General features: G+C 35.7%; 2 protein-coding genes across 2 annotated transcripts in view; one reads left to right on the forward strand and one right to left on the reverse strand.

Annotated features, from left to right (window-relative positions):
• Col4a1 (Collagen type IV alpha 1) lies at positions 1-25,428 on the reverse strand. The gene is made up of 27 exons (XM_029301629.2): positions 24,827-25,428; positions 24,140-24,182; positions 14,524-14,671; positions 13,759-14,022; positions 12,849-13,213; positions 12,487-12,621; positions 12,308-12,415; positions 11,654-11,875; positions 11,397-11,585; positions 11,218-11,334; positions 10,966-11,130; positions 10,501-10,803; positions 9,902-10,285; positions 9,040-9,246; positions 8,754-8,922; positions 8,330-8,457; positions 7,656-8,094; positions 7,066-7,415; positions 6,714-6,980; positions 6,457-6,628; positions 5,830-6,075; positions 5,114-5,479; positions 4,532-4,747; positions 3,859-4,230; positions 3,049-3,220; positions 2,516-2,630; positions 1-1,202 (listed from the first exon to the last, which is right to left on the reverse strand). Exons 1-27 carry the CDS (start codon positions 24,844-24,846, stop codon positions 945-947), a joined length of 5,940 nt encoding a protein of 1,979 aa, XP_029157462.2. The 5' UTR covers positions 24,847-25,428; the 3' UTR covers positions 1-944.
• Positions 24,947-27,343, forward strand: part of LOC114929916 (uncharacterized) — a 57,862-nt gene continuing 55,465 nt past the window's right edge. The window contains exon 1 of the mRNA XM_029301630.2: positions 24,947-26,004. Coding sequence (XP_029157463.2) covers positions 25,891-26,004 — 114 coding nt within the window. The 5' untranslated portion in view covers positions 24,947-25,890. The remainder of the gene's footprint in view (positions 26,005-27,343) is intronic.

Raw genomic sequence — 27,343 nt, forward strand, 5'->3', positions numbered from 1 at the left:
TCAAGTTTGAAAATAGAATTTTATTAGCTACGTAGCAAAATACCTATTTATTTAAATATTTGGAGTCACACGATTACCAGGCTAAGATCGTTTATATTAATATACAATATGTAAAATGGGCCATATTGAATATGGGCAGTGTCGTTACGATAAACTTAGACTTCAAAAAAAAAAAAAAATACGAGATTCATACGAGATATAAATATATATTATTTTACATGCTAGAGTAGTAGTACGCTAGAGGCACTTGCTTGTAAAGTTATACATATAAAGAGAGAGAGAGAGAGAGGAAAAAAAACACATATGGCGAAAAGGAGGAAGCGCTCGTGGGAACAGATAAAAGAGCGGGTAACGAGCGAGAGGAGGATGGCTCTCAAGGGTAAAGAACTTATCCGGGGTGGAGTATAGACACGGTGAGGGTCAGAGAGATAGGAAATAATGAAGACAAGACGGTTGCGGAACACATCCGGCGGAGAAGGAATCACGAATAAGAGAGAGAGAGAGAGAGGGATGCGTCGTTCTCTTTATTTCTCGACGCGGATCAAGCGAGTCCTCCTGAACTTCCATTCCATCGCGTGACGTTACTGCTCTTTTCTTCCTTGTTATCGGGGATCGAAACCGGCGTAATTCCGACAAAGTCTAATTTTCCGCATCGCACTCGCGGCGAAATGTATCGAACGCCTTTTCATCGTCTCGAATAAACATAGAGATCTTTTTTTTATTTTTTTCCACAAAATCTCTAACGTCGAGATCCGAACTTTGGACGAAATCACGTTCGGTTTCGATCGTCGTTTAATTTTTTAATTTTTTTTGTTTTAGACTCATAGTGATATATTTTCGCTTCTATTCTCGTGTAGAAAAAGGGGAGAGAGAATACAATGTATCGTGTGTATAATGTATGTGTGTGTGTGGGTGTTTGTTTCTCGTGTAAACAGTGGGTGTGTTTACGTGTTCTTTATACAAACTTGGCAGCGACTTATTCGGGACCTAAGATTGCCCGCCTTTAGGGTTTGCTTCTCGGGGTTCCTGAACTGCTGGCCATCGTCTACGGTAACCATCCAGAAGCTGTACTGATTAGAATAGTAATGGCAGTGTCCTTTAGCGCCGTTACACTCGATGAACGGTGTCGCGCGGAAGTCCTCCAGGCAGGATCCAGGACTCGACAGAGACTGGCCACCGCCCTGAGAGCCTGCGCCGGTGTGCTGAAACGATGGAAAAAAATTGTCCCTTTAAGTAATAAAGCCTAGAAGACGTGGTTCGACACTTGAGTGATCCGCAAAGTTATAACTGTCCAAAATCCATTTTCTCCCCCTTTAATCGAAAAGATATCATATCACGAAGAGAATTTACCCTGAAAATCGTGGTGATCATATGGTATTGGAAGAATTGTATAAGAATTTCTCTGATTAATATTTACCACAATAAAGTATAAAATATATTCGATGAATTTTACTATGCACATAATAACATTTTTTATTGTGATAAATATTAGTCGGAGAAATTCTTATAAAATTCTTCCATATTGTCCACGATTACCATAATTTTCAGGGTAAATTCTAAGAGGAAATTCTCTCCGTGTATGAATCAGTCGCGCGTCTTATCAGTCTATTCGAGTGTCGTTGTTGAAGAAATTTTGATATAAGGAGAATGTCTTGGGTGAAATGGATCTCTTTCGGCAGAGACAATCTTTACCTCCTGAGCGATGGAAGTTTGCCTTATTTCGGACATGATTGATCTCCTCGTGGAGCGAATTCCGAATTTAGGTGATAGTAAAGAAATCATCGTATAAATATGAGACGATCAAAATGCGATTTTTCATCAAACACACATCACTGTTTGGCAAACACAGATATTTATCAATATTGATGTTGTATAATTGACACGTATAATTATTACTTCTTCTCCCTCTTTTATTTATTTGTGTATACATACATTGAATTTATTTGATTTATTTGATTTAAATTAATTACTCCAGTTCTCGTCAGGTTTTATATTAAAAATAAAGTTAATATACACGCACATGAGAAATTTTGTACTGGTGGAATAATAAATGATTTAATTTTCCCATCTCTATTTTTATAGCATTGTAATAAATTCGTTCAATATTTTTCATTAATCTGATATATGATTTAAATTTATTCAATGTTTTGTATTGTATATCTTCTATACAGCTTTATTACGGTTTATAATTTTAAATTGATTAAATATTTAATTTACAATATTGAGATATTTATGATTATTTATAATATAAAAGTTAAAAATTATATAATTTTTAACTTTTATATTACAATCGAAGTCATTAATATATGAGTATTAATACCTGATAGATTAAATATTATAGGTATTTAATCATCTAAAAATTATAAACCTGCATATAAGACATAGAAAAAACAAATACATCGAATAAAATAATACAATAAATAAATAAAATAAATTTATTTTCATAAAAAATAAAAATCTAAAATATATGAGTTATCATATAAATGAAATTTTTTGAGGAGAAAAAGTTACTTACCATTACGAAACTATAACCGATCCAAAGAGTAGTCCATCCAGCCGGACATTCTGGAATGCTTATCGATTGACTGTGTACCGCTATCACATTAGCCGGAACTTCGCACACCACGCATCTGTCGCAAGAAATTGTTATTTACCAAGTAAACTTGTGTGAACAGTTACCTAAGTGTGTCATGTAACACTTATAAAATACGTATTAATCAAGTATTTTTATAGTCTTACATTCTTAATTTAATTGGATTTTAGAGTGATACTTGAATTTGAAAAAAACACACTGAAAATATATCTAATTATTAATATATATATATATAAATTAATAACGTGAAAATAAGAGAAAATATCAAGAAAAGACAAACTTTTTATATAAAGGTTTTGCTAAATTCGACTTTCAATTTAAATGTGTGGCTGAAAAAGTATCCGGTTTTTGTGTTATGTATATTTTCTATAAATATCCATTTTCTAAATGAATGCAATTTTTTCTACATTCGGAACAAAAATCTCAGCGGGATACAACGCGCATATTGAACGTACCTGGAAATATAATCTCGTATCGCCGTCTCTTCGACGGGCATCATGGGAATTGGACTATTGGTCGATAACCAATAAGAACGATCATTGCGACTAGCGTAATGGCAGACGTTGTTGACGTCGCAGAACAGGAAGGGCATCGTCGAGAATTTTCTGACACACGAGCCGGCGTAACCTGTTTTGCAATAATTTATAGGACGAGTTAGATTGATTTGCATTTAAAAAAAAATTTAATCGCACGTCAATCTGTTATCATTATTTCCCCAGCGATTTGAAGTCGACACAAATCTCGCATTATCTCGTAGAAACATAGTATCCGATGCAGAAACACAGGGAAAAAACAAACTTGCTTTACAAAATGCAAATAAGCATTAACTGGAGAGATGCTAATCAGTCTACGTAATCACACAAAAATATATGACGCGATGCATATAAATTCGTTGAATAATGAATTTAAGTGCATAATGTTCAAATACCAGCAATGACAATTTAATGCGTATAATCGAGATTAATCGCACAAATCTCATAAATCTCTGGCAAATTACATCCAAAATGCGGGTCAAAGATTATGCTCTATTTATGAATATAATTAGGAAAAATGATAATAAAAATTGAAACGCGAAATCTTTTAATATATTTTTTATATGAGTTTTACGCATAATTTTAATAACTATGCTTATAGTTTATTTTTAAATCGAATTAGAAATATTTATATTTAGATATACATAATATCAAATAGAGACCATAATTTAAATAAATAAATTAAAAATATTATCTTGCACAAATATTGACAATGATATACAGAAAACTCACCTAAATCTTGAGAATGCGCTCTTTCGTCCCCATCGGTGTAGAGTAAACTGTATCCATCCCAGAGCTTGATGTGACCTGGCTCACAACCTGGCACGCTTTGACTTTGACTGTGCCTGACCAAAAGAATGCCAGTAAGATAGTCAGGTGTCGCTTCACACGGTGTACCAGGTTCGCCAGTAAGTCCTGGCAAGCCGGCCGGACCTTGAAGACCCGGTAGACCGGAGGAACCGACTGGTCCAGGTAATCCCGGCAGTCCGGGAGGTCCTGGTGGACCGAGGAAACCTTGCTCGCCTTTGATACCGTCTAAGCCAGGGAAACCGGGTGGACCCGAAAGTCCTTTCTCTCCCGAGGGACCAGGCGGTCCGGATGGTCCTGTGAAAACATTTATGTTTTTATAATTTCAATTGCATTTTGTGCAGAAATAACGTGAGATCTCAATCTCGTTACAAATATTTTTTTAATAAAAAGATGACGTACATTTTTTTATAACTTGTATTTTTTTATATTAAAGTTTTTCAAAAAAATATTTAATTATTTAATTATCATTTAAATATTTAATTATTTGTATTTTAAACTATATTTTTAATATAGTATTATAGAATTTATATCAAGATATAAAAATTGTGTGTAAGTACAAAATATATTTTATTAGAGAATTTAATATAAAGCTTACCGGGATATCCGCGATCTCCTTTAGGTCCCATCGGTGGCTCGATACAGTCATCACCCTTGTCACCTTTCTGACCTACATAACCAACAGCACCTATCAATCCGACTGGCCCAGGGAATCCTCTATCACCTTTCTCGCCAACCGGTCCAGGTAAACCATTAACACCGTCCCAACCTCTATCACCCTTTTCTCCCGCAGGTCCATCCAGTCCACTTGGCCCTTAAAATAAATAAATAAATAAATTATCAATTATTTTTTTTAACTTATTAAATATATGATTCTCTTTATTGGATTAATGTATGTGAAGATAAAGATATAAATATATTACATTTAATGATAAGAAAGAGATAATAAATTTTTTTGAATGAATATTTGTTGAATAATAAAAATATTGTATATTTTCCCGAAAAACTATAAACTTATATTTATATATAATATATTTTTTATTATTCAATAAATAATATATTTATGCAAGGAAATAATACTTATTATTTCCCTTTTTTATCATTAATTGAATATATCTATATTTTTAGTATATTATAAATTTTCTACACATACATATAAGAATAAATATATTTATAATACCTGAAAGACCAGGTTCTCCTTTTTCTCCTGGAGCGCCAAATAATCCAGGCAGCCCTTGATCACCCTTCGAACCTCTTTCACCAGGTAATCCTGGTACACCTTCAAGTCCCGGAGTTCCGTCACGTCCTGGAGATCCAGTCAGACCTGGTTGACCTGGATTACCTTTTTCACCTTGTGGTCCAATTGGTCCATAAGGCCCAATGTCTCCCTTCTGTCCAGGCAAACCAGGCAATCCTGGTTCACCTTTTTCTCCTAGTCGTCCTGGTAATCCATCTCTACCGTGTTTACCCATTAAACCTGGTAGACCTTTCTCACCCTTTACCGTAACTCCGGGAATTCCAGGAATTCCAGAAGGTCCTTGATCACCTATATAAGACATACAGTTTTTTATATAAACATTCATATAAAATATTAATAAAATTATTATGCATATTAATGTAAATAAAAAATTACATGCCTAATATTAATTTTTTTTCTTTAAATCTTCATTATATAAACACATTAATGACTTCTAAATTTTTTTATTATTACTTGTAGAAACAATTTTTTATATAAATATTCGTATTAAATATTAATCAAATTACTAAAAAATACGGTAAATAAGAAATTATATACTTAATATAATTTTTTTTTTTAATATTTATATACACACATTAATGATTTCTAAATTCTTTTTATTATTAATTAGTGAAATTTTATATAACTAAAGAACATACCTTTAGATCCAGGCGCACCGTGAGGTCCAGGAGATCCTTCTGGTCCAGGTAAACCTCTGTCACCCTTTTCGCCATCATAACCAGGAATACCTACGAGACCTTGATCTCCTCTCTCTCCTTTCCCTCCAGGAAATCCGGGAATACCTGGTTCGCCTTTCTCACCCTTAATTTGAATTATTGGCCCTGGAGGACCACGATCTCCCTTTTCTCCAAGTGCTCCAGAAATACCGGGCAATCCGACAATTCCTGAAATTCAGTTTTGTTTAGCACGACTCATTATGAAGTGCTTTATATGTTTAATTTTTATATTAATAATACGTTATTGAATTTTATTAAAATGTAATACACACACACACACATATATATAAAATACAATACGCGAAATTATTCAATATTAGATAAAATAATTAAAATAGAGATTGATTTATATATTTTTGAAAATTAATTATGAAAGAATGTGATAATTTTAACAATTAAATAAAATTTATTTTTAATTTATTAAATATTCTCTCGCTCTTTATTATTAATTCTAACTATTTTATATTTATTACAATATTTTATTCTAAATTCCAAAATATTTTATATTTGTTAAATGGCATTTATACAGATTTGATATTTATGTCTTACCTGGCAAACCGCGATCTCCTTTAACGCCATCAAGTCCAGGTCGACCGGGAGAACCTATATCACCGTCAAGTCCAGGAAAACCGGGTGCTCCTTGTGTTCCGACTTCACCAATTTCTCCAGGAAGTCCATCTATTCCGGGCGGTCCTGGTTCTCCAGGTATACCCGGTGGGCCCTATAAATAATAAAAACGATAAAAAGAATCGAAATAATTAGAACATTCTGTTTTAATGCTTTTGTTTTACATTATTTAAACTCACAAAGTCGCCTTTTATTCCCGGGAATCCGCGTACGCCAGTATCACCCTTTTGACCTTGGAATCCTGGCAATCCATCCCGACCAGGCGTACCTCTTTCGCCTTTCACACCAGGCAATCCATCACGACCAGTACTTGATCTGCCAACTTCTCCCTTTGCTCCGTCGATACCGTCTCGTCCTGAAGGACCTTGAGAACCTCGTATTCCAGGCATTCCTGGCTCACCTTTCTGTCCTTTTTCCGAAACTTGTCCTGGTTCTCCTTTCCTTCCCTAATTATAACAATAAAATGTCGTATGTACATAATAATATATTTATGAATATAATTTATATAATTATGAAACAAGAGAGAATTACCGGTAATCCCGGTAAACCAACGTCGCCTTTAATTCCTTCGTAACCGATAAGTCCCGGTAAACCGGGTGAACCAGGTAGTCCCTGATCTCCTTTCAAGCCAGCTATACCAGGACGACCAGGCTTTCCTTCCATACCCGGTAATCCAGGGAATCCTGGCGAACCTTTATCACCGCGTTCTCCCTTTATACCCGATACACCATCCCCACCAGGTCTACCTGGAGTACCAGGCAAGCCTCGTCTGCCTGGATATCCTTTCGCTCCATCAATACCTAGTTCACCGCGATCACCTTTTGCGCCTGGGAATCCTGGGAGGCCTGCTCTACCAGGTTCGCCCGGTAATCCAGGCTCGCCTATAAAATAATTATATTTCATTATGTTAAATATAATTAATATTTTTTATTAATAAGAAATTAATATTATATAATTAACATTATATAATAAATAATTATAATTAATATAACAAATTGTGACAAATTGTGAAAAAATTTTTCAACAAATTAAATTATATCTCCTGATTTATTATTAAGTAAAAAGATTCTTATTTGCTATTGAGATTACAAATATTTAAAAGAGGCTTTATTATATCATACCTTTGTTTCCATCGATTCCTGGAAGACCAGCCACACCTGGGGGACCAGGTGGACCAACTGGACCAGTATCTCCTTTTTCACCTGGTGCTCCTGGTAAACCATTTATTCCTGGTGCACCAAGGTCTCCTTTCTCGCCAGCAAAGCCTGGTAATCCTGGATAACCTACCGGACCTTCTTTTCCGGGTGGTCCTGGTAGACCCTTCTCTCCTTTTTCACCAGGAGGACCTGTTAAACCGGGACTGCCCTTGACGGATATTCCGGGCTCTCCTTTATCACCCTTGGGAGCTGGAGAACCCGGGAAACCTCTAGGTCCTTCCCGACCAGGTTCTCCTGGGAAACCCATCGGTCCCATGTTGCCTTTATCACCACGTGGTCCAGGTAAACCTCTCGCACCTACGGGCCCAGGAGCGCCGATTGGACCTGATACACCGGGTGCACCCTAATTTTTAAATAATCTACATTATTTGAGGAATTATACTTCTCATAGATAAATCATAGTATTAATTACTATTTGTAAGTTTTTCAATAGCTTGTTTATTTTTTTTAACATTAAAAGTTTAAATTAATTATATATTTAAATTAATTAAAAATTAATATATATAATTTATAATTTAAACTTTTAATGTTAAAAAAATATATATATATTTACATCTTCTGATAAAGAGAATACATACCGAAAAACCTTGCAAGCCTTTATCACCAGGCAATCCATCTAAACCAGGTGGTCCAGGTTCTCCCTTATCTCCAGTTAAACCTCGATCGCCTTTGAAACCTTTCATTAAGTCAAGTGGCGGACATTGACCTAGTTACAGGAAAAAAAATATATCTCTTAAAATTTATATATGTATTTGTAATATTTTTCTAAAATATAATGAGTTAATCTTTGTCTCGCCAGTGAATGATAAAATAAATAAACAAAATTAACGACTTTAAGTCTTGATTTAATAATATGTCTTATTAACAATAAAGATATTTTTATGCCAGTTGGGTCGTTAATTTTGTTTATTTATTTTTTTAAAAATATTAAATATTTTTAAAAAATATCTAAAGAATTTTAAGAACACATAATAATTAAACAAAAAATTAATAAAATCTTACCAGGTTCGCCTTTAAAACCGTACAAGCCAGGTTCTCCTTTTTGTCCTGGAGATCCTGGTCTACCTGATTCTCCTGCCTCACCCTTTATACTTAATCCTTTCTCTCCTTTACGCCCAGGCGTGCCTGATCTTCCTGGAACGCCATCCTGTCCAGGAAATCCGCGATCTCCCTAAAAAGAGTAATGAATAATTCTTAACTTGATATAGTATAAAAATTTTGTCAGAAAAAAATTAATAATTTTTTAAATTAGTAATTCATTTTAAGGAGTAATAATAATTAGTCTTACTGGAGTGCCTTTAAGTCCTGGGAATCCTTCAAATCCAGGGCGTCCCTTCTCTCCCGCAGGTCCTTCTGGTCCTGGCGGGCCTTGTCGACCAATCTCGCCACGCGCTCCTTTATCACCTTTTTCTACCTTGAGCATACTCCGTGTCACAGTCGCTGGATTTCCAGACTCTCCTTGAGGTCCTGGAGCACCGGGTATACCATCTTTTCCCTAATTGAAAAATTATATTTTTTTTATTTGACAATGTACATATACAGATATATTGTATAACTCTGATTTAATTAATATAGTTTTTTAATATTTGTGCACAAAATATATTTCAGATATGTGTGCGTGCGCGCGTGTGTATGTATATCAATTTACATATACGTACATCACACAATTCAATAGTTAAATATTTTAAATAAAATATATATTGCATATAAACACATAAAATTTAGAAATATTGTCCAACGTGATCAAATATTCGATGCAATTAAAAGAAATATTTTATATTATAGATTTATAAATATCGATTTAAAAAAATATAAGGAAGAATATTTTAAAAGTATCGAAGCGAAGTTTTACTGTTGGAAAACGAATATAAATTCTGCCATAATAATATATAATTTAAAGCGACATCAATATCGACATTTCTTTTCTCGCATAAAAATCTTTTTTTTAATAAAAATTCTAATTTAAATATACTTTTACTATGTAAATGCAATTATAAATATAATGAGAAATTAAATTAATATATATCGCGCAATTTTTCTTCTATTAAAATATATTACTTTACAATCGTTTTTATATGTCACCATAAATTTAAATATATTTAGCGCGAAATATTAAAAAACTTTTAATTCAATCAGAATTATTAACGTACCGGCGGTCCCGGAGGTCCGATCGCGCCTGGTAATCCGTCCAATCCAGCTTCTCCAGGAAAACCACGTTCTCCAGGCGGTCCTCGAGGTCCGGTAAGACCCGGGATACCGTCCAGACCGCGATCTCCCTTAACACCCCGCAATCCCGGTAAACAATCTATGCAGCGACCGCCAAGATCTCCTTTCTCTCCGGTTGATCCGCTAAGACCCGGTATACCGTCTCTTCCTGGTGCTCCCGGTTCACCAGCCTCACCCGGCGCACCAGGAGCTCCCGGAATACCATCCAGAGAATCTCCCGGTCGGCCTCGGACACCCGCGTAACCTCGCTCTCCCTTTTGACCCTTTTCTCCATCAAAACCGGGCGTTCCATCCATTCCTTTCGGGCCCTGTGCAAGATATGTGACGATTTATATTTTTTTTTTAATAATGAATTTTTTAAATAATTAATTTTTTAATAATTAATTTTTTAAGTAATTAATTTTTTAAATAATTAATTTTTTAAATAATTAATTTTTTAAATAATTAATATTTAATTTTTTTTAAATAACAATAATAATCGGTCAATTAATCGTGATGGCGAAATACATAAATTTATATTTACCATTATCGACAATCCTTTTTCTCCTGGCAATCCTCGCGGTCCTGCTGGTCCCGGTGGTCCGTCAAATCCACGTGGCCCTAGACCTCCGGGAAATCCTGCCAAGCCAGGCTCACCTTTCCCACCTTTCTCTCCCGGTAAACCCTCCGGACCTGGAATGCCAGGTAATCCGGGGCCTCCTTGTAAACCTAGAGGACCTCTTGGTCCTGGATCTCCGGGAAAACCGTCTGCTCCCCGCGGTCCAGTGGATCCTGGGAAACCACGTGGTCCTTTTGGTCCTGGTGGTCCTGGTCTTCCTTTACCACCCTAGAACATAATATTTAATAAAATTATATTTGAAACATTAATTTAATAAATGCAATATCTACTACTAATAATAAATATAAATAAAATATGTATATTTTTTTTATTTTATATATATATATATTTTATTTAATAATATATATTATTTTAAAAAATAAGACTTACTCCCGGTGATCCAGGAGGTCCTCGTAATCCAGCATGACCCATCGGTCCATCTCGACCGGGTTCTCCTTTCTTTCCGGGGCGTCCAGAAAGTCCTTCTAATCCATCAATACCTCGATCACCTTTTCGTCCAGGAGGTCCGGGAGGTCCAGAAAAACCATCCCTACCCTGAAATTGATGAAAGATCGTTTTTTTTTTTTTCATATTTTTTTCATTTAAACAATTTTTTTTAATCATAAAAAATTTTATACTTACACGAATACCTGGAGCTCCAGGAAGACCCTTTTCTCCCTTTTGACCTAGTCCTCCGGGTATACCTTGATCACCTATAAATCCGGGTTCTCCCTTTTGTCCTTCCGGTCCCAATTCGCCCTAAATTTAGAAATTCAATTAAAATACATATAACGCAAAATCAATGATATTTCTTCACGTACCTTATCTCCCCTTAGTCCTTGTTCTCCAGGCGGACCAGTTACTTCCGAAACTCCTTCGAATGGCATAATAGGCGCGGTCGTACCGGGCGGTCCCGGGTCTCCTTTTTGTCCTTTATCTCCCTTCAACCCTTCGAATCCGAGACCCATGTTTCCTTTCGCTCCTTTCGGACCTGGTATGCCGGCGGTACCCTGAATTTATATATAATATTGCGTAATTATGTAGAAATATTTTTAATCAAACTATAATTGACACTTACGTAAGGGCCTCGTTCGCCCTTCGGGCCAGACGGGCCTCGGTCTCCCTGTAAACCAGGTGGACCTGGGGGTCCTCTTACGCCGTCCATACCGGGTTCACCTTTTTGACCTACGGGAAAAGCACCGGCATATGCTGGCTGACCCTTTTCTCCTTTAAGACCAGGCGGACCTCGCAAACCACGAGGTCCCGGTTCTCCGGAAACACCGTCACGTCCGGGAGCACCCTAAAATATAGCATCATAAACTTGAAACATTTTCTCGTATCAACATGAATATTATAATATATTGATATATAATCTGTCACGTTAATATATAATATATTACATATATTATATATATTATATATTAATATATTAATATATTAATATATTAACATATATTACATATATTAACATATATTACAATTACATTAATATATTAACATATATTACATATATTATATATTAATCTATTAATAATATTAATAATATTAATAATAATATAATCGCGTTTTTAATAATGATATACATTAATAGAAAATTAATTATTAGATAATATTATGTATTGTTTATAACGATCTTTAATTTTTTAAACTTATATATTTAAAAATTTAAAAGACAGATATCTATTAAGGGAATAATTATGAAATATAATATTTGACAATTTTTTTTTCTTACGTCCGTTCCGTTGCAACCATCACGACCGGGTAAACCAGGAGCTCCCGGTCCTCCTTGCAGTCCTGGCACACCATTTATACCGGGAAAACCAGGCATACCCATTTTTCCCTTTAATAACATAAAATTATTTCTTGAAGAAAGTTTAAGTTTAATGTTATCATCATACGAGAAACACGTACTCTGTCACCTTTCACGCCATGCGGACCTTGTGGTCCGGGATCTCCTTTTTCACCTTTGGGACCTAGAAGACCTTCCGCCCCCGGGAATCCTCGTTGTCCTTTAGGACCTTGCGGTCCGATTAATCCAGGCGGCCCCTGAATAAAAAAATATCACGATTAATAAAATTATTGAGTATTTAGGAATTACAAAAAATATAATAAGTGATCTATTATACTTCATTATTCTTGTAAAATTGTATTCTATGGACAATCAAAAATTTCTATATCTCAATTATTTATCCTTATCAATCTTTGCGACAAATACATAGAATAGTTCAACCATCGCTTTGACGTTTTTAAAATGTTAATTTTTGTCAACTAACCCTTGAGCCTTTTTCGGCGAAACACTTGGGCACACAGCATCCTGATCCGCTGCAATTACTGGGCGCTCCAGGCATAGGCACCACTTGATAATTGCTCGGATAATTTTCGTCGTCTCCCGCGGCGGCGTAACCACCTCCGCGACCAGCGCCATACGTATTTCCGCTTCCGCGGTCGCCACCGTAAGATGCTCCTGCAGGAGCGCGGCCGTAAGAATCTCCTCTTTCGCGACCACTACTTCCGCGACCATAAGAATCCGCACCTCTTCCATCATAATTCGCTGCGAAAGTGCCACTATAAGGATCACCGGGACTTCCTTGGCCATAACTGTAAGGACTTCCGCCTCCTCGTTCACTTTCACCGGCGCCTAAAAAAAAAATTACGAATTATTTTCATTAATTCAACGAGAGAATTTTCTCTTAGAATTTACCTTGAAAATTATAGTAATCGTGGGACAATATAATATTGGAAGAATCTTGTAACAGTTCTTTTGATTAATATTTACAACAATAAAAATATTAATATGTACATATAAATATAAATATATTATAAATATTAATATGTAATAAATAAATATAATTAATATAAATATAATTAATATGTAAAATTAATCGAACATATTTTATATCTTATTGTGATAGATATTAATATTTTTATTGTGGCAAATATTAATCGGAGAAACTCGTATAAAATTCTTTCAACATTATATTGTCTTACGATTACCATGATTTTTAGGGTAAATTCTGAGAGAAAATTCTCTCTGTGTATCTCTGAGAATTAAAAAAAAATGCCAATTTTTGACGTTATATTATATATTAAAATATTTATAATTATAAAGAAATCTGATTTCTCTCTATATAAACTTTTCCTATTTTAAACGCAATTTGTCTCATATCTGTCGAGATTAATTACCGCTGTATGTATCGTAATATCCTTCACCGCGTCCGTCAGGATAACCGCCCGGTCGATTTTCGTCAGTTCCTGATCCTGACGCGCCGCCGCTGTCAGGATATCTAGGATCGTAGCCGCCCTGCGACGTTCGATCGTGAGGATACCGCCTATTAGTATTGTAAGGATGACTCCTGTTTCTATAATAGTTCCATTTACGAGTCCACTCGTCACGATCGTAAGGATCAGTCCCGAAACTGTTGTTCCGTTTCCTCGCGTCCTCATATCCTAGACATACCGATCAACAAATGTATATAATGTCGAAATTTATATAATAGTAACTTCCGAGTATTTTTATTTCGCTCATTATATTGCCAAAATTTTGAAAATGAAATAATGACTCGTTGCACGCGATGAAAATGAATGTTCAACTCGAAAATGACTTCTCTACATGGAACAAAGTATACTAATATTTTGAATATATATTTTGATTTATTTTCATTTTGCAATAACAGATATAAATTGTGCAAAAATGCAGCTATTTAGAAAAATGTATTTTAATATAAATATTTTTTTATACAAATTCTCAACCTCTCTCTTTTTTCTAATTATCAATTTTAATTGAAAAATTGGTATTAATTAAATTTTGAAGACTGCATTTCGTTGCCAAGTGATATTGCAATACTGAATAGATCAAGAGAAGGACTAGATGTAATTGTATATTATACATCCTTCTATTTCTCACATAAATCATAGCAGCGAAAATGAGGCGGCATGTTGTCCAAGTACCTTCGTTGTCCGTAATAAACGATCTGTTTAAGTCTTTCCATCCCGACGAACTGTCGTATTCATCATCGCTACTGTTTGCAGGCCCACCGATATCACCTCGTTCCAAAGGCACGACGTGCAGCGGCCTTGATGTGAGATTGTTAAATTGCTAAAACAAATATTTGTGGATGAACAGCTTCGTAAATATAGAATCAGAAAAGTACGCGTAGAGCTCCGATCAATAAAACGCGATATCAGCGACGGATTAAGGGTGTATATGATGAAAAAAGCTGCAAATCGCGTCCTTTGTCAACCTCACCAATAACAAAATTGTTCGGACAAAATAATACCGCGATTAACGAACCGTGATAGAAATGTCAATGTGTTCGAAAATTTGAAAAGTATATCATTTAAAGCGCCGTAGTTGTAAAATATCATATGGCACTCTGTTGTTGTGGTTTTACAACGATTCTCGTTTCAAGATTTTTCGAGCTATTTTCGGAGCAATAGCGCAGAATATATAAATGTCAAAAAATTCGAATAATTTCTACGATATGAAAAATAATTTTTATAAATTTATCTTTATATATAATAATATAATATATGGTATATGTTATGTTATATTATTATTAAATATAATATATATATATATATATATATATAACATTATATAATATATATTATATTTAATAATAATATAACACAACATATATCATATATTATATTATTATATATAAAGATAAATTTATAAAAATTATTATATATATATATATATAATATATAATATTTATATTAAATTTTGTATACAAAAAAGATTAATTTTTTAAAAATATATTTAAAATAGGAAATTAAAAAGTATGTTACGTATATTAGCGATTAGTACATCAGTGTGTACCGAATTGATTTAAATTGAATAAAATTAACATTTAGAGAGATCTATAGAATTAATAACGGCAGGGGAACATATATCTTCTTGATTTGCGGAAGATCTAGCAGCAAGATTGTTCTCGCGAGCGCGTGCGAATGACGGTTTATTCGTATAACATTAAGTTGACCTCGGCGTGGTGCGCCCATTAAATGGCATTCTTATGAGATTTATAGGTATGCATTCCGTGACACGTGCAAGAGAGGAGGGGAATGGGCTGTAAATTTAACGAACTCGCATTTCGCGCGCGGCCAAGATTTACGCTTTATCCACCGAGAGAGAGAGAGAGAGCTTCGTTCTTATTACTTTGCCTCGTGGCGAATGCCGCAAAAAGGGCCGCTTTTATACCGACCGATTGTACCAAGTATTATACGAAGAGGAGATAAAACCGCGTTTCTCTTTCTCGACGTTAGTGGTCACTTCTAATGTCTCCATCGTGTCTCTTCTTCGCCAAAGTTTCTTGCCACCGGCGGCCGTTTTTACCGAGATTAATTATGTTATCAGATGGGGAGGTTTCTAACAGGGAATCTCACTTTTACAATAGAGGAAACGCGAGATTAACGTTTAATATCTCGACGATTTTACGGAAACGAATAAGAAAATCAATTCCATCAATATTTTAATTTTTATCAATTACAACATAAGTATGTCTGCATAGGTCTTAATTTCAAAGATATTTAAATTATTTAAAAAATCAGCCCAACTTTTAATTTGTAATTGTACATTTCTTCGTTTATGTATTACTTCATTATAATTTAATTAATATACTCAGAAAAGCTTGAATAGTGATACATTAAAATAATGAAATAATCCCTTTAATAAGGACAGATTTATTAGCTTCTTTGTACATTTCTTCGTATTGTCTGTTCTTCTTGATAATGCTGTCATTTTAAGAATGTATAGCCTCTTAATATTTAATCTTAATTTCAAAAATCACAAGTACCACATTATTTAAAAAAAGCAGACAAGCTCAGTATAACATTATTTGTAATTATATATATATATATATATATATATATATTACTTTATTTTTCTATTACTTTAATTATGTGTATTTTTTATTTATATGTAATTACTTTATTATAATTTAATTAATACATTCAGAGAAATTTGAAAATTGTATAACACATTAAAATAATTAAACGACAAGGACACTAATTAGGACACATATTTATTAGCTTCTCTTTTACATATATAAATATTTTAGTATTTAAATATCACAAAAGGAACGATTATAAAAAGCTAATTCATGCGACGAAAATGAAAATTAAATTAATTAAATTAAATAAAATTAATCCGTTTCCCTAAGAACCTCTAAGGCTTGCATATTATGCATTTTAGACTTGCATATTATGCATTCTAGACTTGCATATTATTCGCATTCGGCACGAAGACAAGATGAAAACAACGCGATCAAGTGGCGGAATGCGCGGCTTTCCCCTTCATAAAGAAGCGAGAAACGATGTATGCACAGAGATTCGCGACGAATTTCCCAGAAAGTCATTGCCCCCATTTTCATGTTTTTGTCCTTTCCTTTTTGTATTCCCGAAGATGTGCCACGCGCTGACAGGAAGCGCGCTGGGAGATAGCCGGTTATCGTTTCGAGATGACGTACCGCCCTCGAACTGAGGCTGCACCGCATATATATATATATATATATATGCATATACAGGATGTCCCAGAACTGGCGGAAAGGGTTTTAATGGCAGATTCCTGGTATCATTCGGAGACGATTCTTCCGCAGCGAAAATGTCGAGACACCGATAATTCTCGAATTATAAGCAATTGAAAATAAAGGCTTTTTTGGAAACTAACAATAAGCCTTGTGGAAATAAAATATTAACTGAATTACATTCTTTAGTTAATTTTAGACAGTTTGCTTTAATAGAATCGTAATATAAGATTTTTATAATTAGTTTTATAAAGATACGTAATAACAAAAATTAGAAACATGCTAAAAATGATGGCCTCCCTGAACATTTTCATTAAGGAAAAATCGTCTCCAAATGATGTCAGGAGTCCGCCATTAAAAACTTTTCCACCAGTTCTGGGACACCCTGTATACTGCATATACTACATTATGATAGAAACGACGATAGCGTTCTTTGAAAATTTCATTCATCGACGCGCGAACTCGAAACCAGCTCGTCTCGTAAATACAGAAAAAAAAGCAGAATCAGATCGCGAAATTTTTTAATTAATTTAATTTTTGCCTCGAAGTAGCTAAAAATCTTGTATAATATTGTAATATCTTGTTTGATTGTTAATTCTTCATTAATTCCTTTAAATTTATTCAGACACAGATATCGTGAAAAAGAACAGCTAAAATAAATATTATCATCGACTTTTTAAATATCATTTCTTTTCTCTGAAATAATAATAATTTATTATCCTCAAATCTTTCACATATAATTCTATATAATATTTATAAATCAATTTTACATATATAATTTATTTATTTGAAGTTAATTTAAATGCTGTAATTTAAGAAACATTCGAGGATTAAAAATCGAGAATCAATTTTTTGCCAAAGAGAGTTTATTCAAAATTCTCTAAAGTACGACAAAACTCTCTCTCTCTCTTCATACAAATCTGAGTTATTTCTCTGACACGAATTATTTCATATTATAGATTTGTTAACATTAATTCCACATCTAATTCCTCTCTCTCTCTCTCTCTCAATTTGGTCCAGCACGAAATCCGATGATACAGACGTAAATCGCGCAAATAGCTCGCATCAAAGCGGCTTGAAATTTCTCTCTCGCTCTCTGCTCCAATATATTCAATTCCGGCTTATTGCACACTCATACGTCATCATCGCGTCCACGTAGATCATGCGAATGGGGGAAACAGAAATCAAAGCCATATACGCGGAAGTTGCTCGTGTCGGCCGCTAAACCCCAAAACCCGGTAGGAAAGCGACGCAGGGAGGTTTTGTCTCGACGATATAAACCCAATACGTGGCCGACAATAGGCTTTATATACAGAGGTAGAGCCGGTACGAATCTGGTAAACCGTGAAATTATCTCTTGCCCGACGTTACGCGATTCATGAGATACGATTTATGCAGACGGTGACTGCTAGCGCGAGTTGATGCAACGGATAATGTGAGGAATGGAAGGATTGGAAAGATTAAAAGATCCAAATGTGGATTGCGCACGTGGCAAATTGCTTCTCTCATACATGTGCATTTGTATAAAAAAAAAATGACCGAGTGTTATTTTTTAATTCAATTATATTATAGGAATTCTGTATGATAATTAATATTTTTATATGAAAAAAAATCCTGTTGCAAATTATATATATAGATTATAAAAATTATAGAGGGAGATTATGTTATCCTAAAGATGGTATATAATTGTAGAGACATATATTAAGAATTATAAATTTATAAATTTTACAAATCTTTAAATAAATTTTACTGTATTTAAAATACTAATCTAAAAATAAGTATATACTTGAAAATCAATTTTCACCAAGCTATTTAAAAATTTAATAACATGAAAAAATGGAGTACACCATTCACGAGATTTCTTCAAAGAAAAATTTAATTCTATCGAGGCTTCTATCGCGACTTTAAGGATATACTTTATACAAGGTGTCCAACGGTCAGGGAAATCTGGAAAACCGGGCATTATTAGGGAAAAGTCAGGAAATTTTACTATTTATCTGGATTTTTTCACATTATTCTACATTTGTCTCAATAATTTAAAATTTTTTATTCAATAAATGTAAACTTTTCTTGACTCCCAGCACACTATTTTCTGTGTTTTAAAAATCGATTCATCTACCGCGTTAATTTATATTTTCATCGTCGTGTTATTTTATTTCAATGTGTTTGATAGAGACAAAACTAAAAAATTTGATGTAATATAAAAAAAAATGATTATTTAAATAGTTTATAATGACATGTTTGTTTCGATTATCGTACATAATGCAGATTGTATAATTGATTGAAATTTTTGTTTTAACTTCCGAACCTTTTCATCGTTGACAAAAATATCTCAAGGATTTCATGATTGAACATTTAATTGATTTATCATATAAATATATAGATATGCAAATGATATATTTGAAAAAAATAATACTAAAAATTAATTTCTTCTCTGACTTGGAAAATCTGAAAAAGTCAGGGAATTTTTTTCGATTGAATCCGCTGTTTATATATTAAGAGAAAATTAACATCTTCATCACTGACCAAAATCTCGACGTATTAAAATTCTTCGTGTATATATCTAAGCGCGTGTATAAAATATGCACCCCCATAATCTGCGAAACGCGATAGGCTATTTTCGCGTTAATCGAGAAGCCTGCTCGTCGCGAAAGAAGAGGCCAGGTCGAAAATGCATGCGCATTAATCTTGCAACGGCGTGATACAGCACCGTGACCGGGCCGGGTTAACGTCCCTCGAGCTAAATCAAGGCTTCCCGATCGGTCGATTTACAGCCATTACATCAATGGTTCGGAAGACAGGAAGACGCGTACGATATTACATGCGCGAAGGCCAGAAACCCGATGGGCGAAATTCGTGTGAGCGCGGTTTCAATTTCAATTCACGACTCGCCGCGCGGCAATTTCGTTTAACGAAACTATTCTAACCCAGTTCTCTTATTTTAGATACGCGATATCTTTTCGTGACGGTTCAAGAATTGTCCCTTTTATCGTCTATCTCGGCCGCCTTCGTGAATCCGCGATTACGCAACGTCGGAGAGTATATTATTGTGATGACCGACCGCGATGGACCCGCATTCTCTCTCTCTATGTGTGTGTGTGTGTGTGTGTGTATGTGTGTGGATCCCTCTCCTCTTTCTCTTTGTCCCTTCCCCTCACCGGCGACCTTCTTCTCGACGTCTCTTCTTCTTGCTCTCTCGTCTCCTCTTTTTCTCTCCGCCGCGTCTCGACCCGCCCGCGCCTCTTTTTTCATCTTTCGCCGTCACATCCCGCGCTTAAGACGCTGACGTTAACTCAGCGTAGGACGCCGGGGCATACGCTAATTCGTTTATTTTTCCGGATCCCGCGGCACGCGTATTCGTGAACGTAAATATACGCACCCGGTATCCGATGACGGAATTCCGCGATTTTTATTCGTTCACTTGCGCCATTATTTGCGGAACATTTGTGTCAGAGATATTTAATTAAGGGACAGAGAAGTTTGTAATTTGATTAATTAACCGTTAGCCATCGATACAGAATTTTGTGAATTTTATTAAATTGTTATAATATGATGTTATAGCAATACACTATATATAGTTCTTATGTAGCACTTAAATACTTCATAATTAAAACTCGCTGCTCAGTCTGGAATCTCTTTCATCTTCTCTCGAAAATCGCAAAAATTAAATAGAGAAATGTTAAATATATTTATTTAATACTAGATGTCTCTTAACAATTAAATAATACGGGAGCAAAATGAAAAAAGAAAATAATTCGCAAAAATAGATCTCAAATACCAATCTAATTTATCCGTAGCACATTTCCTGCACAAATCACACTTCCAAATTTTCTCAATTACAACAAAGCTTCAAGAAGTCCCCGCGTGAGAAATTTTCCGAGTGAAAGTGGACTTGCATATAGGAAAAAAAAAAAAGACGCAGCAGACGGAGACGAAACGAGACGCGACTGGTCCTTATCTCGGTGCATCCTCCTGCAAGGAGGACTCGAACGAGTGCTGTACTAAACGGGAAAAAAATCACTAGTCCCCGATCTTCCAAGCTCAATTGCCGACTATTTCCAGTAGTGACTAAGCTCGCGTGCACCGGGTATACGAGAAAGATGGGTGGGAGTCGCAGAGGTACGCGTATGTAATGCGTGGTAATAAAATTACGGTGAATGCAGTTACGGCGCCGTAGGCGGACGGGTCCGTAAGAGAGACGACTGCCCTATTTCAGACCTAACACCTTTCTTGTTCCCGTTCTCTGGGAGAAAAAACGGGGGAGGAACCCTGTAACTACGTTGACGGAAATTATACTCCAGAATGCAATCGGTAAATTATATGCGGAAAGGATATTTAACTAATATAGGAATTGTCTATATGTATTAAACCATTATAGGAATTATTTATTTTTGTAAAAGAACCTGTATAAAATATCTGTAAAATTTCTAAAAAAAAAAATGCAATTTTTCTTATTTTAAAAGGGATGCAGAATGCAATCGGTAAATTATATGCAGAAAGGATATTTAACTAATATAGGAATTATCTATATGTATTAAACCACTATAGGAATTATCTATATGTATTAAACCATTATAGGAATTATTTATTTTTGTAAAAGAACCTGTATAAAATATCTGTAATATTTCTAAAAAAAATGCAACTTTTCTTATTTTAAGAGGGATGCAGAATGCAATCAGTAAATTGCAGAAAAAATATTAAACTAATGTAGGAATTATCTATATGTTTAAACCACTATAGGAATTATTTATTTTTGTAAAAGAACCTGTATAAAATATCTGTAAGATTTCTAAAAAAAAATGCAACTTTTTCTTATTTTAAGAGGGATGCAGAATGCAATCAGTAAATTGCAGAAAAAATATTAAACTAATATAGGAATTATCTATATTTATTAAACTACTAATATAGGAATTGTCTCTTCTCGCAAAAGAAACCTGTATAAGATTTCTAAAAAAAAAAAATGCAACATTTCTTATTTTAGGAACGATGCATGGGAAGGGTGGCTGAATAATTTCTCATGCACTCGCGCAATGGGAAGTCGTTGAAATAAGCAACACTTCGTTAACTTGTCGCATAATTCACTTGTTTTATGGACAACGCAATTGTGTACGAATGTGTATACGTATATTGGAAGTTCGTCTATTAAAGTCGGTAGTCCACTACAATAAACCACATATAAGAATCACGTGACGTTGACGTCACTTTATAAAACGGAGCCCTGGGTGCTTCCTACTGTGCTATTTGGCTGCTGTCGGGCATTTCGAGGAATTGGGTCGAAGGAAGAGCGGCGCGAATCGCTTTGACAGGAGAAAGCACCTGGATGCTACTGCCGAAAAATGTTAAGCGATCTTGTAAATCTCTCGGCGATACTTAAAGATTAAAAAATTCTAATTATCGTCCTTAAAATGACTTTAAAAAAAAAATCAAAAATTGTACCGAGTCTTGCAAAGTCAATATTTCTATTTAAAAAAATACGATTCTACATGAAAAAATAATATGAATAATGTAAATTGGAAGTCTGCGTTTTATTTCGAAAAAAGCAACATCGTGATTTTAATTTAATGATTCTATCGACATTTTTCCCCGAATACGAAAATAATATTGGAATATATCGTAAATAAAAAATCACTCCTAAAAATTTGGAAAGATCTAATGAACGTGTATCGTATTATTGCTTGTGACAAGAAAAATAAAATATCCGGTTACATAATCGAACAGCAGATAAACATTAATCTAGTTAATGTCGGCTTTGTCTTTTGTATTTTATTATCGTATTTATTATTACTATATATATATATATATATATATGCACTTTATTATCCTATGTACATATGAGAAAGGCAGACGAGAAATCAAATCAATCTCTCCGAGTTAGCGAAATCCTGGCTACTGTTTTATTACATCCTCCGCGATCACCGCTATATTTGTCACATGCCTGGTAATTTTCCATAAAACGACTCTCTTATCGCCGAGCAGTAGTGTAACGTGCTTAAAATACAGACTCCGCCACTTACATGAAACCCCCTTTGCCTCCTTTTCCTCTCCCGACAACACTTCTCCCCTTTATGACATTTCGCGTACGAACGAGACGCAATGCGTAAGCATTTCCTTCTTTTCATTCTCGAGAGCCTCGACTTTAATTCAATTATATTTAATTCGGATAACACTGAACCAATTTCGCGGAAATAATTACCGCTTCCATGACAGGATCATTAAAATTCAACATCGCAATCGTGCGTCATCAGCTTCTTCGTATCTAGCGTCTCTTCGAAAAATATCATATATAATTAAAAATAAAAAATATCATATATAATTAAAAATAAAAAATATCATATATAATTAAAAATAAAAAATATCATATATAATTAAAAATAAAAATATCATATATAATTAAAAATAAAAAATATCATATGTAATTAAAAATAAAAAATATCATATATAATTAAAAATAAAAAATATCATATATAATAAAAAATAAAAAATAAAATAAAAAAAATAAATAAAAAATTCTTTCTTTAGAAACGAGCAAGATCGCGCGAAATCGAGCGCAACAAAAGTTGCTTTGAAACGCGATCCCGCGCAGTTGGCTATTTTTTTTTCTTCGCAGCGAAAGTGCTACAGAATCAGCGCGATGCGACGTGGGTGTCGCCGCACGAGAAACGCGTGCATAAAGCGGCGAGTGCACGCGCGTGCAGCAGCATGCAGCAGCACGCAGATGAATGGATCGACGGAACAAGCCAGTCGAAACCGGTCGCGATGTACCGCAAGATCGCGAAAATATCACCCCCTCCCCTTTTTTTGCCCCCTCTCCCCAAACGGGGGATGCCAAATTGCATCCGCTGATTTTTCGGTCTCTAATCGCGTTTTCGTCGTTTCTGGAGCAAATCGTGATTTTAGATTTTCGTGAAAAAGAACAATTATATCTTCGACGCTTTTCGTAGGTTTTATATCACTCGAAGAAGAAATCTAAAGATAATTGTGAAATGAAAATGTGTAGATTATGATAATTGATGATTTTGAACAGTTTATATAATACATACCCCACTAACTATCCCGGCCAGGCAAACTGCGGATGCGATGAATCTGAAAGCAAAAATGCAGGACACGTTATTTTGAAAAATTAAGTGGAGAATAAAAAAAATTGAAAACTCAAAGCGCGAAAATGTGAAAAGAAATAACATCCCTATTAAAACAAAAATTAGGGTCAACATTGTCATTTCGTGATTAAATAAAACTGTCCCAAAATAACCCGCTTCACTCGAGGAAGGAAAAAATACCTCTACATCACCGGGATATAATCGATCATCAACTCGCGCGAATCAATATTGGGACAGTACAGATTGAAACGACCTCATAAGGAACCGCTGGAGACCCAACGAGAGTCGTCGACCACAGGAAATGGAGTAATGAATATTCATCACCGAAGTAAAACGCAAAAAAATCAGCAAACACAAAAACACGCGCACGAACACACAAAAAAATCACACGGCTGCGTCGAGGCTGCGCCAGCAGGACAATCGTCCCCTGCGCACGACCTTGATCGTCCTTGGGGTCCTCTCTTCAGGAGTCTGCGCGCAACGAGGGATGAAACTCTCCCCTCCGGAAGAGTCGCCTCTCGGGCGACGAGCCAAGTGGAAAAGCTTGGGAGAAAAAAGAGCCCGAAGAAGAAGAAGAAGAAGAAGAAGAGGTAAGAAAATAAGAGAGAGAGAGAGAGAGTGTAAACTCACCGCAATCCCAACCGGGTCATGTCGACCTCCCTATTCCTCGAGGGGCCTAGGGAGCCGAGCAAGGCAAGCACAGCTTAAGGCACGAGCACCGCACAGACAGGCCAGTCACAAAATATCGCGCGGAACCGAGCGGACCGATGGTGTGTGCAGACCGTCCCATCCAGGGAGGGCTCTGAATGGTTAGAGGGAAGGAAGGAAGGTGGAGGCGGCCGTCCGCGCCGAGCCACGCCACAACGCTAGAATTCCTCCGCCGAAAGGACCGAAGCCTCTTCTTCTCTTCGGGCCTTCCGCTAAGTCTCGCCCCCTCTTATTCTTTCTCTCGGAGAGTTCCGAGTCTGCCTCCGGCTGAACTCTTTCTGGATCCGCGGAACGAAGAAGAAGAAGAAGAAGAAGAAGAAGAAGAAGAAGAAGAAGGTAAAGGGTGTACCCAGAAGGAAGAGAAGGAACAACCGAATGAACGGTACCCTCTCCAGGGTTGGTAGGGGAAGACGAAGCAGAGGAACCGAGAGAAGAAACAGGAGGAGGTAGAGAAAAGAAGGAGGTGGTGGTAAGAGAGCGAGCCGAGCGCTTCGCTCGCTCGCTCGCGCGGTCGCGCGTCGCACGAGGACTGTTGCGCGGTCACGAGGGACCCTACCGGTGTCTCTCGGAGCTTTGGGGGCCAGCCGCGCCACCGCCGGAGAGCCCGACGAGAGCGGCGCAAGGATACAGGCGCGAGAGAGAGAGAGAGAGAGAGAGAAACAAGGAGGGAGAAAACGGAGAGAGACGGAACTTCTTCTCCGCTGCCTTCGGGCCTCGAGCCTCGTGTCCGCCCTGTCTGTGTGTTAGGTTGCGATCAGGAGGACGGGCCAACCGACTGTCTGGCCCTTCGGTGACTCGCACCGACCACGAAGACGACCGCGAAGAGACTCGAGAGACGTCGTGTGCCGCATTTTTCTATCTCTTTCTCTCTGTTGGGGACCAGGATTCAGGTGAGGCGAAGAACCTCCTGGGGACCATCCTCGTCGTCAAGGTCAAGACGCGAGGGAGGAGGGGGAGGAGGAAGTGGAGGAGAGGAGGAGGACGACATGATGCGGCCCAGGGCCGCAAACATGTCAACAATTATCTCGCTCGTCCTGAGGAACCTGGTTCTTGCCCTACTGGTGCTCGCCGCCACGTGGATACCGGTCTCCGAGGCTGTGGTGAGTGAGAGACTTTTTTGAGAAATATATATATATTTGTGGTGCTCTTCTTGCCTTTTTGACGGATCGATCGATGGGTAAATTTGATAAAAGGCTGTTAAGAGCGGTAAATATAAAAATTCGAATTATGTTTGAAAGTGAAGTCAATATTCTTTAATCTAATGTCTAATAATGAATTGCAATGAAAGAGAATTAAACATAAGTACTCTTTAAATACAAAGCGATGGGCACCTGAAGAGGGACACCGAGATGGTGCTTCTTTGCGAAAAAGGATCTAGATCAAAGGTCGAGGCAGGTGGACTCTGTACGATACAGGTGGGGAAACGAGATAGAAATGTCAAATCGAAAGCCGCGTGAATCGGAGAACCGGAAATTGAGTGCGCACGTATATAGGATCGTGTATAATATAAATGGTTGCAATGAGAGCGAATTCTTACGCGTCGATCGGATTACATCGAGCTGTTTTTTTTTTTTTTTTCCGAGTCAATATTGCGCTCTCGTAGCCGGCTTCTTCTTGGGTTGGATGATTACGTCATCGGTTTGAGATACCCATCGCTTCGCGCTAATCAGCTGTTCATCGCTTGATATGCGCGCACATCATTTTTTTTAATACCACCCGTATGCAAAACTTTAATATTTTCTTCATTCGGTAAGCTCTCTATTAGAAGCGATGTGTTTTATTTTCTTCTGGAAGAATGATTAATTTATTCGATGTGTAAATCTCTGGAAAATAGTCGCATTTTCCATATTTTATTCCGCCATATTGGAATCGCCATTTTGTATTTCAGAATTATTATTCCAAAGTTAACAACTTTAGAAACCCCTTAAATATCAAGTTTGTTTAAAATTATTAAACACACTTTCTCGGCATTTATTACTTTTCTTGAAAAATATTGTATATCCTGCTAAATCAGATTATTGAGTAATAATTAATTGCTTTTATATTTTTTTCCAGCATTTTTTCGCAATTTTGCAAAATGACTTATAAGCACGAAAATCAGTTGTCATTATTATGGAATACAGAAATACGATAAATCTTTGTAGAAATCATTTCTACGTAGAAACAAACATTAATTTTATCAAGCATTTATTTGTGATAAGTCGTAAGACGCGTTTAACGTAAAAATTACAATCGTTTTATTTACTGTTAACTCAGATTGACTTCCTCTTTCAATGAATAGATAACGTGACTTAACACTGAAATGATTAATTTTTCTATTTTTCTATTATGAAAAGAAATAATTTAATTCCTTAGAACGATATTAATAACAGAGTATTTGTATATTTTTTTATATTGCATAGTCATAATATTGTATATGAGAAATTTTAAAACTTCTTT

This window comes from Nylanderia fulva, unplaced genomic scaffold, assembly GCF_048542155.1.
Source record: "Nylanderia fulva isolate GAGA-0341 unplaced genomic scaffold, ASM4854215v1 Scaffold9, whole genome shotgun sequence".
Classification (NCBI taxonomy): domain Eukaryota; kingdom Metazoa; phylum Arthropoda; class Insecta; order Hymenoptera; family Formicidae; genus Nylanderia; species Nylanderia fulva.